The 12,941-nt window shown below is 38.9% G+C and overlaps 1 protein-coding gene across 1 annotated transcript in view; it reads right to left on the bottom strand.

Moving 5' to 3' along the window:
- FBN2 (fibrillin 2) overlaps positions 1–12,941 on the bottom strand; it is a 292,375-nt gene that overhangs the window by 131,065 nt on the left and 148,369 nt on the right. Inside the window, exon 8 of the mRNA XM_064275596.1 lies at positions 9,855–9,980. Within this exon, the coding sequence (XP_064131666.1) occupies positions 9,855–9,980 (126 nt within the window). The remainder of the gene's footprint in view (positions 1–9,854; positions 9,981–12,941) is intronic.

The following is a 12,941-nucleotide window of genomic DNA, read 5'->3' as shown; positions in this document are numbered from 1 at the left end:
TCCAGCACAATGTTGAATAAGAGGGTGATAAAGGGCATCCTTGTCTGGTTCCCTATCTCAATGGGAATGTTTTCAGGCTCTCTCCAATTAGAGTGATGTTGGCTGTTGGCTTTGTATAAATGCCCTTTATTATGTTGAGGAATTTTCCTTCTATTCCTATTTTGCTGAGAGTTTTTGTCATGAATGAGTGTTGAACTTTGTCATCTGTCAAATGCCTTTTCTGCATCAACTGATAAAATCATGTGATCCTTGTCTTTTGTTTTATTTATATGGTGAATTACATTAATTGTTTTTCTAATGTTGAACCATCCCTGCATACCTGGTAGGAATCCCAGTTGGTCATGGCGAATTATTTTTTTGATATGTTGTTGAATTCTATTGGCTAGAATTTGTTGAGGATTTTAGCATCTACATTCATGAAGGATATAAGTCTATAATTTTCTTTTCTTGTGGTGTCTTTACTTGGTTTTGGTGTCAGGGATATGGTGGCTTCATAGAATGAGTTTGGAGTATTCCATCCCTAAAAAGCATTTTTGATGTTAAAGTATGGTCTTCAAATTTTAAAATACTAAAAACCACTGATCCACACAGCTTGGGAAACCTCTGGTCAGTCCTAAGATATATTATTTAAGGAAAGCAAGCTTAGGTGAGAAGGTGGAGAGAGAGGCAGAAAGAGGGTATTAGAAAGTAAACACTAGTAACTTTTTAAATGATTTCCACAGTTTGTCTGTTCTAAATAAGAATGGGGAGGCAGGCAATCTACTTCCAAGCCTTTGAGCCAAAAACGTATCAGGATGAGATACATACTGGTGTGGGGACTCACAGTTAACATCACCAAAAAGGTGTATTTCCAAGCAAATCAGAGACTAGATGCTAGACTCTTTCCTAAAATTTTATGGTCCTTAGAAAGCACTGTGATAAAAACATGTCATATGGAGGAATATCTGGCATAAAAAAGGAACCCCTGATAGAACTAAGAGTTAGCCAAGTGCACCATTCATGAAACAGGGAATTATCACGACAAAGGCAGATGAAGTATATTTATTACACCTAAGGACAATGTTTTCTGATGCATGGTGTACATTTAACTGCAAGAATGATATGCCATAAGTAACGAAAACAAGTCTATTCCTCAATCTCTTACCACCCTCGCTACTCTTCCTGAATAAACTTTTCATGAAGCCTTATTTACAGCCACACAGAACAAGAGGAAGTAATTAATCTCTTCTGATTAACATAAAAATCCATTATGAAAAAAATAGTGGTACTTTTATTAGAATCTGTTTTATGACTTGACCTTCTGTCAAAACTTGATTTAAGAAAAGTTAACAGTTACTTATAAAATGTGATGAAAACTTGGTAAAAATTGGGGGTTAGACCTTGAAAAAAAAATGCCTCCTGGTGAATGAGATTTGCTGATTAAAAATGAAGGGTTCAGCCAAAAACCGCCAATAAAGTTATCCCAGGTCAAAATACTAGTGATAGTAAACAAACAAAAAACCCAGACCCATTGCTGTTGAGTAGAACTGCCCCATAGGGTTTCAAGGGTGCAGTGGGTAGATTCAAACTGCTGACCTTCTAGTTAGCAGCCAAATGCTTAACCACTGCACCACCAGGGCCCCTCCTAGTGATACTAGGTGCTTGATAAATAGCAACCATTTTCTCAGTATTCATTCCCTGATACTTGGATGCCAGCACCTGCCTCTCCGATGGTCTGGCTCCAGCCTCGGTTCCCCTTGATTAGTTCTACAGATCTTGCTTTGCCTAAAATACTTTCATGTTTACGTTAGTACAAGAATAGCTAGGAGCAATGATAGGCCACTGCAGCTTCTAGGTTCACTTCTTCCTTTTAAAGTAGTGAAGTGTTTCTTCCTCACTGCCTAACCTTGTTATTTCTAGGACTTTGTATTCTTCTTAATAAAAACTGTTATGCCTTTTCCACCACTCACTCTTTAAATAATTCTTAAGTCAAAACCAAAACACTCTTCAGTGCACCCCACCTCCTCTAGGTCAAACATTTTCAGGAGTTTTGGGTTTACCCTCCAAGTGTTTTGTTGCAAATGTACACATGCACATGTAACCAACACCCATCGTTAGAAAGAGTGCGGTATAATATGTAAACTACTACATTTTGTTTTCTTAACATGACAACATATGCTGGCCATCACTTTGTGTAACTGCATGAATTTCCTATTTATTTTAAACAGCTTCCCGCCCCCACCCCCCCCATTGATTTTTGTCTCTGTCCTGCTCATATATCCCAGTGGGCTGTCACTGTTCTCAGGATCAACCTGAAATTTCTTAGCACGGCATTTAAGAACCAGAAATAGAATCTTAATCTCAACTTCTCTTTCCTGTTTTATTTCCAGCTACTCTCTTTCCCAGGCAAGCTGGTCTCCTTCCGACATCCTGTACCCACTTGGATATTTCCAGCATTGAAAACCTTCCTCATACCATTCTCCATTCTCCTTCTTGGGATGGTCAGATTCCTCCCCATTTATCTGTTGTTGCTGTTAGGTGTCGACTCATAGTGACCCTATGTGCCACAGAACAAAACACTGCCTGGTCCTGTGCCATCCTTACATCGTTGTTATGTTTGAGCCCATTGTTGCAGCCACTGTGTCAATCCATCTCGTTGAGGGTTTTCCTCTTTTCTGCTGACCCTGTACTATGCCAAGCATGATGTCCTTCCCCAGGGACTGATCCCTCCTGATAACATGTCCAAATTATGTAAGATGCAGTCTTGCCATCCTTGCCTCTAAGGAGCATTCTGGTTATACTTCTTCCAAGACAGATTTGTTCGTTCTTTTGGCAGTTCATGGTATAGTCAATGTTCTTCCCCAACACCAGAATTCAAATGCATCAATTGTTCTTTATTCTTCCTTATTCATGGTCCAGCTTTCACATGCATATGATGTGACTGAAGATACCATGGCTTCTGTCAGGCGCACCTTAGTCTTCAAGGTGACATCTTTGCTTTTCAATATTTTAAAGAGGTCCTTTGCAGCAGATTTCCCCAGTGCAATGTGTCTTTTGGTTTCCTGACTGCTGCATCCATGGGTGTTGATTATGGATCCAAGTCAAATAAAATCCTTGACAACTTCAATCTTCTCTCCATTTATCATGATGTGGCTTACTGGTCCAGTTGTGAGGATTTTGTTTTCTGTATAATGAGGTACAATCCATACTGAAGGCTGTGATCTTTGATCTTCATTAGTAAGTGCTTCAAGTCCTCTTCACTTTCAGCTAGCAAGGCTGCATCATCTGCACAACGCAGGTTGTTAATGAGTTTTCCTCCAATCCTGATACCCTGTTTTTCTTCATATACTCCAGCTTCTTGGATTATTTCCCCAGCATACAGATTGAATAGGTATGGTGAAAGGATACAACCCTGACGCACACCTTTCCTGACTTTAAGCCACTCAATATCCCCTTGTTCTGTCCAAACAACTGCCTCTTGATCTATGTAAAGCTTCCTCATGAGCACAATTAAGTGTTCTGGCATTCCCATTCTTCACGATGTTATCCATGATTTGTTATGATCCACACAGTCGAATGCCTTTGCATAGTCAATAAAACACAGGTAAACACCCTTCTGGTATTCTCTGCTTTCAACCAGGATCCATCTGACATCAGCCACAATTTCCCTGTTTCCATTTATGTAGCACTACCCATTTTTCAAGTTCAGCGTCAGCACTCATCTCCTCGTGAATTTCAACTATAATCATAAGGCCTTTCTTTTTTTGTACTTACAGGACTGCCTAAAATGCTATTTGGCAACGGCAACAGGTTTGGTTTTTATTTTTTTGGCCTCGAACTTTATTATCACTAATACCTTTTTTCACATTATGTGTTCAAGTTTGGTTTTCTCAAGAATACTTCAAGGCAGTGTTGTGGACTGACGCTTTTTTATAAAATACAGGTAAATGCATCAGGATTTTGTAGAAATATAGTATTTCTGAAAGAACTTCTAAATGCTTACTCTTAGTTTCTGAACTTAATCTGTTGTTGGCGAGCTCTGAGTCACCCTGCTTCAGGTCCCTGCTCACTCTGCCTGTACGATAGCAGCAGGCATGTTACACTGCATACAGGAGGTGTGTACTGCTGCTCGTCAATTCATAATCTACCCATTTCTGCCTGCGAGTCAGTCTTCTGTGCCTGTATCACAATGTGGGTATTAGATATTAATAATGCTCTGGATATTACAATGCCAGTAAATTCCAAAATGACACAAGGGACATTGTTGTTGTTAGGTGCCATCAAGTCAATTCCAACTCAGCAGCCCTGTGACAGTAAAACTGCCCCAGAGTAAATTTGCCCCAGTAGGGTTTTCTTGGCTGTAATCTTTAGGGAGGCTGATCACACCAGGCCTTTCTCCCATGGACCTCCTGGGTAGGTTTGAATTGCCAGCCTTTTAGTTCAGCAGCTAAGTACTTAAATGTTGCATTACCAGGGCTCTTTCTAAAGGGACATTAAACAGTGCTATGAAATGATTTTAAGAAAAAGATTATTAAGATACATTCCAACTCTTTTTAGAGTGAACCTATGTCAGTACTGTATGTTAAAAAAAAAAAAGTATTTTTTCCAGATATTAAAAAAAAAAAACAAAACTTGATTAAATGAACTAGATAATAGTTAGGAATTTGACTTTTATATTCAGCATATAATGAAAGGGGAAAACTATCCTATTTTATAATTAAAATGGCAAGTTAAACTTTCCTGCCATATGAAACAGTTTTCTGCACATAAAAGAAAAAGGCGGCCTATCAATACATTATAATGTGGTATAGACTTAGGATATTTGCATTAATGAGAATAAAGAATTAAGGCAATATTCAGCCTTTGCCACTTTGGGAATAAAGCTGCAGATATCATGCAGTTTTGTACTCAAAAAAAATTCTGAATTCATCCAGTTCATTATAGTTAGTACGTATGTGGTTACAAAATAAAGAGAATGGAAATATCCATGGCATATATAATTCAATCATAAATAAATTCGATCTAGGAAAATACGGACTCAGATTTTTGAAAATCAAAGTCAAAGATCTCTTACACATTAAAATGTTAAATTTACTTTTTTCTAATATATGGAAAATACATACATAGTCCAAACCTAACAGTTATTCAAAGAAATTTAAAACTGCCAACATTTGTTTTGTAATATGGAGAGTCATTCTCCTCTCCTTAGGGGCTTTCCTCTATTCTTGGGGGTCTGGATGTGGATACTGCAATGACTGGGGATTCCTGGGTAATACATGACTCACTGTGGTCAGCTCTCTGAAGCTCAAGCAGGCTCCTGCTTCCTGGGGAGCCAGAACCATAATTCAGTGCAGCCATGCCCAACAGGGTGGCAAATGAATTCAAAGCAACTATTAACCAACATGGCGTTCTTACATTCAATATCATATCATATCATATCATTCATTCATTCGCTGGTGTACATAAGTATTGAGAAAAGATTTACTGAGCTCAAAATTTTATGCAAGGTACTATGTGAGGCCCTGGAGACACTAAGGTAATGGTAAGGGAGCTCACAGTCTGGCCACTGAAGAATGCACAAGTACCTGTGATAATGTGATAAACCCTGTAAAGAATAAAATGGAAAATATCACAGGAGGGGCTGATTAATTTTGCCCAATAAGAAAATGTAGGTTAGGTAAAACCAGTTGCTGTCATGCTGATTCTGACTCATGGCGACTCCATGTGTTTCCGAGTAGAACTACACCCCACAGGCTTTTCAATGGCTGTGATCTTTCAAAGTAGATCTCCAGGCCTTTCTTTCAAGGCACCTCTGTTGGATTTGATCCACCAATCTTTTGGTTAGTAACTGAGCGCTCAGCAGTTTGTACCACCCTGGGACTCTATGTAGGTTAGGTAGAGATGGCTATAAAGAAAAGTGATATCTGATACCTACTAAAAGGACAAGTAAGGGGAAATTGAGATGTTCCAGGCAGAGAGGATAGGATGGGCAAAAACAGGGTAGTGTGGTCAGGTATGACACAGGGGAGAAATGTGAATGTGTGCCGGGAAGTTGTTAGAGATGAGTCTTGAGTACAGACTGGATCAGGTTCTAAAGCGCTTTGAATACCCAGGTTAAAGATTTAGGACTTTATTTAGAGAGGAAAGAGGTGGAGAGCTTATCATCATTTGATCCTAAACCAAGTATCTGACACTGAAGAACGGCCACCTCAGTAAACCATTAGGATCTTGATCCTGACTTTCCAAGCATAATGAATACTCTGCCTCTTCAGTGCAAAAAAAAGTGAACACAAGTTTTGTTTGACTGGAGAAAGATTTAAAAATTTAAGAAGTCAAACAAAGAAATAATTTATAAATTTAATATAAATCATTAACATTTATTATGGCAAACTCTGCCTCCTAACTAGTTTCTCTCTCTTCTCACTCCCCATTCCAGTTTACTATGGAAAGCCTTCAATTACTCTCCATTGCCCACCAAATACACCACTTTACTTAGTACATCCAGAATAGCACCATACCCACGTCTCCCGTCCTATCACTGCTTCTAGAATATAAGTTTCCTGAAGCTAGGATCTAAGGTATCTGTGCTGTAATGAATTACTTAATATGACCCTTCTACCCATGGTCTTGTAACTTCTATCCAGGTGATTGGGCAGGACTATGTGACAGAAAAATTGTGGCCCACCAAGGGACTGGTTAGTTTTGCCATCCTGCTGGGCTTGAAATGAGCCACCCCAGAGGTGGGCGAGAGGAAGAGCCCACCACCACCAAGGAAGGAGAGACTGGCAGCAGAGACCAGACAACAGAGACCTGGCAGTAGGAGACGGCACATTGGGCTTCCTGGCCCAAGGGAAGAGAAAGCTGAGTGCCTCTGGGCAGAGACTGAGGGCCAGGGAGAGGCACGCCTGCAAGCATGGCTAGGAAGAGGCTGTCCCCAAAGGAAGAACTGTATCCTTGAGTGCTCCTGAGCCTGAATTTTAACTGTTACTTCCCTAATAAACCCCATAATTGTGAGTATGGTCTGGGAGTTCTGTGTGGCCATTGCGATGAATTACCGATCCCAGGAGAGAACTAGAGAGTGCTGCACGAGGGACGATTGGTGTCAGAGTTGGTAAAGATGATGGAGAGAAGAGACATGTCTGACTCCTGCCTCATACGAATCAGTCTTGGGCTGTTGATCTTGATTCTCCTTTTCCCTTGTGAAGGTAGAGCAGGTCAGACACTGCCTCCAAGCTGTTTTCACAGTATCAAATTAACGGATGTACAATATGAGTCCAAAAGAACTAAATCTACGCATGTTCCATGGTGATGATTTCATGTGTATGCGTGTGTATGTGTACACACTACCTTCCTATACCATTTAAGAAAATCAAGCCAAGTGTAGGTAGTTCTATTTTTCAACTCTCACAGTCATCTGATTGTCGAATCATGTTGAACAAATCAGACTCACCATGCAGTGAGCCGATCAGTAACACTGACCCTACAAATAGTTAATTTGCTCAGTTTTACAGACTTAATATTTCACTAAAAATGATTAACCTAATGCAAGTTAGAAACCTGACTCTCCTATGGAGAACAAATAGTTTTCATACAAAGACAGGAGAGGGAAGCTCCAAATGGACATCTTATTCTCAAAGCAGATTGTAAGCACGGTGGAGAAGAAACCACGCGGGCTCGGCACCTTGACATCTAGGCACAAGGTCTTCACTGTTTTAAAGGAGGTAGGGAGGCAGCACAGTGTCACAAAAGCACACACAGTATCACAGAAGCACAGCTCCAGGAGTCAGAGAGGCCCAGCTGTGAACCCTGGCTGCTTTTATTTGCCATGTAACATTGTACAAGTTATCTGATCTCTCTAAACCTCAATTCCTTCACCTGTAAATTTGGAATAATTACCATAGCTCTTAACCACTACACCACCAGGGTTTCCACTATCACACAGGGCTATGGTAAGTATTACAGGACATAATATGTGGATTCAGTGCCTGGCATATCATATTGTTGTTGTTAGTTGCTGCCAAATTGATTCTGACTCATGGCAAGCCCACTGGGCAGGGTAGAATAGCTCCACAGAGTTTTCAAGGCTGTGACCTTTCAGAAGCTGATTGCCATGTCTGTCTTCTGAGGTGCCTTGGGTGAGTTTGAGCACTTAACTCTTAGTGCCACCCAGGGACTCCTATGGCATATCATACTCTGCTCCTATTATTGCTGCTCGTACTACTCATAATAATAAAGAATATTTTACTGAATATTTACTTGAAGAAATTGAAGCATAGAGAGGTTATGGGCTTGTTCAAGGCCCCAAAGCCATGACACAATAAGGTACCTTATATATGGTAAGCATTTCATAAAGAATAACTGTTATTTTTAGTACCATTACCTCTGTTTCTTATATTACTGCTACCACCACACTTCTACCATTATTTACGAAGACAATATGGTATTCCGAAGGTAGAAGCTACATCTCGTGTGTTCACTGCTGGATGGCTGTAGCTAACATAGTGCATGGCGTATCAGTACATTTTATCAAATGAATTCAGGACCTCTAGCCAATGGATCCCAATAGAATATTGTCCAATACAGTGCCTGAGGATGAGCTGCCTAGGTTAGAAGGCACTCAAAATACACAGTGGCTGCGACTATGAACTCAAACACAGCAACAATAGTAAAGATGCTGCAGGGCTAGGCAATATTTATTTCTGTTATACATGGGGTTGCCATGAGTCAGAGCTGACTCCATGGCAACCAACAACGAAACAACAACTTCTAGCTTATATCCTTAACCCGTTACTCATTGCCATCAAGTCAATTCCTACTCATAGCAACCTTATAGGACAGAGTACAACTGCCTCATAGTTTCCAAGGAGCACCTGGTAGCTTTGAACTGGCGACCTTCCGAGTAAGGGCCATAGCACGTAACCCCCAGTGTGCCACCATGGTTTCCGCTTACATCCTTGGCCCTCTGTCCTTCCATCTCATCAACCCAGTTCGCTCTTAAAGAGCTTCTGGAAATGGACTGGCACACCTTGCTGGCAGGAATAGGAAACCATCACTGCTCAGACTGCCATGCTTTAATGAACCAAGCAACTGCACTCTCTGGGTGCTGAATTAATTTCCCTGATTCGTGAACCACAGGAATCTTTAGTACCCTAAAGAGAATCATGCATCTTTCTCCCTCTCTTTCTACCTATTTTCAGTTTAAAATTAGAAATTATGAGGTTCAATGCTCAAGAAGAGAAATTAAAGGGTAGCTCGCTGTGCCATGATCATGCACCAATGGACATTTTGACAAGTCTAAGGCTTTCCCATGAATGGATGAGCTGTACCACGATTGAGAAGCTCTGTTTCATCTTTCTAAACAGAGTAGGACAAACAAATATATTTGGCTCTAATTTGAATACGCTGAAAACACAAAAGTTGTCAATTTCTTTTTTCATAACTATTCTGACAGCAATAAACAAGTTCTAATAAGATGTTGACTGCATTCATGATCCACAGCACAAAACAACCTCTAATTACTACATTCTGTCTCCCAAAGTAGATTAAAAAAAATTTCTCACGTTTTTGTGTGTCTAAAAAAAAAAAAATTTTTTTTTTTTTTAATGCTTAGGCAAGAGCAATGTCTTGAAGAAGTCTTTCTTCGTTCCAAAAATGGCTTTGACAACATAAAACAAACCCAGATGCCTTCTGAAACCGAAGTCTTCCTTGCAAAGAGCACCTAGTCTATCAATCCCTCAGTCACAGTACCGTTTATTTGAAATAACTCTTTCAGCCATTTCCCCAAAGGTTTTATAATCTTTGCCATCTTCATACCTGTTCGCTGTTCTGTCATTATAAACCAGCAGTGTATTGTGCCTTTAAAATACAATGCTTACCAATGCACCGAGAGCCATCTGTTGAGGTTACGTATCCACGTGGACAAACGCAAAAGTAGCTTCCCACGGTGTTGGAACATTCACCAGTCTCACATATCCCAGGAATGATGCTGCACTCATCGATGTCTAATCAAGGAAAGGAGGAGAAGACGATTGAGAAGGGCCTTCATTAAATAGCTTTTAAAAGGGATTTTTTTTTTTAAGAGCCTGAGAATACTCATGGTTGATTAGGTCAGATCATATAACCCTGAAGATACTCTTGTTTCAGGCCCTAAAGAATTTCTCACACGTATCTATGGGAACTGAGGTGAAGGTAAACTCCCATGACAGTAAAACAAGGCCAACTAAAGCAAAACTATATATCCTTTTTTTTTTTAACGTAATTTAAATTGGAAATAAGTAAAGACGTCAAATGTTTTAGTTTCCATTCTATATAAGCTAGGGAATTACCCTACTACAGTCTTAAAAAAAAATACATGGATTACTTTTCAAAATATGGAATAATTACATTTGAAGATTTATAGCTAATTCTCCCACTAATTATTTGAACCAATAAAAAAAATAGAGGTTGGTAACTCATATATATATATATATGTTTTTTTTTTTTCTATTTGGCTTCGGGATATATTTTTGTATTTATATTTGAATATGGGTCCTCTGGATGTTCTGGGAATTGACTTCAATTTAAAATAATATAGAAATATGGCAAAGGGAAAACTTCGGAGGCTTTGGGAAGTGTCCAGTTTTCCTATTGTACCTCCCTGCACTTAGCCATTCAGCTGACTGAATGCTGGGAATACTCTATTCCCTTTCACATTAATGAAAGGTCTACTTTCTTTTAAACTTTCCCTTAAGCAGAGAACACAGCCATTTAATAAGCTTTAATGAATTCTTCCAGTTCAATAAGCAGAGAAAGGTGGAAAGTCAAACAAAGATGCAATTAGGTACACTGGGAGTGAACAGCTAATACAGTTAAAAGGAAAAGAATCACCGTGAAGGAAATTAAGCCATCTTCGCCTAGATGTGGAGTTCTGGTGGTGCAGTGGTTAAGCGTTTGGCTGCTAACCAAAAGACAGACAGTTCGAATCCACCAGCCACTCCTTGGAAACCCTATAGGGCAGTTCTACTCTGTACTATATGGTCTCTATGAGTTGGAATTGACTTGACAGCAACAGAGGGCTTTTTTTATGCCTAGAATTGGGCTGTGCTTTTTTAAGGAACAGAGTTAGCAAAGACCAATGAATACAAAGAACAATTATAAAAACCCAAAACGTAATTACTAAAAAATCAAAGTAAACCTGAGCTTTTAGTTTCTCAAAGTTAGGTTTTTTTTTTTTTTTAGAATGCATCAAGAAAAAAGACTGTATCTTACTGGAAAGATAAGAAAAAAAATTTAAACCCTACAATCAAAAAAGAAAACATTTGGCAATGCCTCTCTTTCATTCTTATAATGGTCTGTTCTTTTATATTTTACACATTTATTCTGACAAGTCAATTTTGCCTACAAGCTGGATCATGAAATAACTATATGCTTGTGAGTCTTCTTGGCATGTTCAGATACATAAAAAAAAATTTTTTTTTTACCAGATTCAGACAATCTCTGAAATAATATCTTCATTTGAGGCTTAGCAGTCAGCTGCTAAAGGCACAGTGGTACAAGTCAAAATCTACCAATTCCCCAAGAGAGATCATCATTCTAACATGAACTGACTACATGAGGAGCAAATATATAATGTGGTGAAAGAGTTACCATCAGGCTTAATCCAACAAAATGAAACCACGTGCACAAATTTAGGACCTGTTGCATCTTGCGTTGCGATCTTTGTGCAGCACATCCTAATAAAACTGAACACGGACTCAGAAGAGAGATGACACTAGAACAAGTATCCTTTAAACATGAAATAAACAAATCAATCATCTCTAGATAAGAAAGACAGAAAAGAGAATAGCACAAAGCAGAGCATCAGACGGTACAAAAGTGAGGACCAACACCTGCCTTCTGACACCCTTTCATCTAAGGTTATAGCAGCAATACAGGCACTTATAGAAGACAAGATTGATCCAAATTCTGAAAAATTAGGATCCTTAAGTCCTTCATTTAACCATTAACTCTTATTTGTAGGCATTTCCTTTCATAATAAAGAACTTCTTTGTGCTCGACTTCCAAATACCCTCCCCGACAACAAAAAGAGTAGAGAACTGAAAGACGTTTGACATTTTTCTTTCTGGAGGAAAAAAAAAAAAAAAATCTGGGACATAGAAGAACACATGGAGTGATATTAAATTTGACGGTTTTGTTTTAACTATTTTATTGTACAAAAACTCTAAATATGTGTGTAACAATTTTTCCTTAGAATTAAATATGGAACCTTAAAATGTTAGCTTCAAAATCATTGTATGTAAAAGGCTCCCAGTAAATTATTTAAGGATTTGATAGGAAAAATAGGAATGCTTTTCATTTATTTTTGGGTGTGACTCCCCACTCCAAAAAAAAAAAAACAGAAGCTTTTTTTTTTTCCTGATCAAAACATCCTGCATTTCGATGCATTCCTGCCTAATATTTATATATGAATTTATATTTTAATATTACCATTTATGTTTATGAGAATTTTTGTATAAATTTTACTTTTTTTGTAATATTCTTCAAGACTGCATGTTGTAATCATATTTAGAAGTAGTATCTTCACAAATACAAAAGTATTTTGCTGGGCATAAACAAGTATGCCTAATGGCAACAAACCTAGTCATGGGAAAAGGCAAAGTCTTGAAGGTCCCCGGGTAGTAGAGTCCCTGGGTGGTATGAACAGTCAATGTGCTCGGCTGCTAATCAAGGTTCAAGTATACCTAGAGGCACCTCCAAAGAAAGGCCTGGTGATTTGCTTGGGAAATATCAGCCATTAAAAGCCCTATGGAGCAGTTCTACTCTTGACTCACATGGGGTCGCCATGAGTCGGAATTGACTCCACGGCAACATTTTTTTTTTTTACTATGTGGTGAGCATGCATTCCACAGTACCATTCAAGCTCTACACACCTAATGTGTGTCCACTCACCTTCCCTTGAACTTTTTTTAAAAATGTATCATTTT

Source organism: Loxodonta africana, chromosome 2 (assembly GCF_030014295.1).
Source record: "Loxodonta africana isolate mLoxAfr1 chromosome 2, mLoxAfr1.hap2, whole genome shotgun sequence".
NCBI lineage: Eukaryota > Metazoa > Chordata > Mammalia > Proboscidea > Elephantidae > Loxodonta > Loxodonta africana.
Note: the sequence above shows the minus strand (reverse complement) of the source record. Positions and strands in the feature narration are given on the sequence as shown.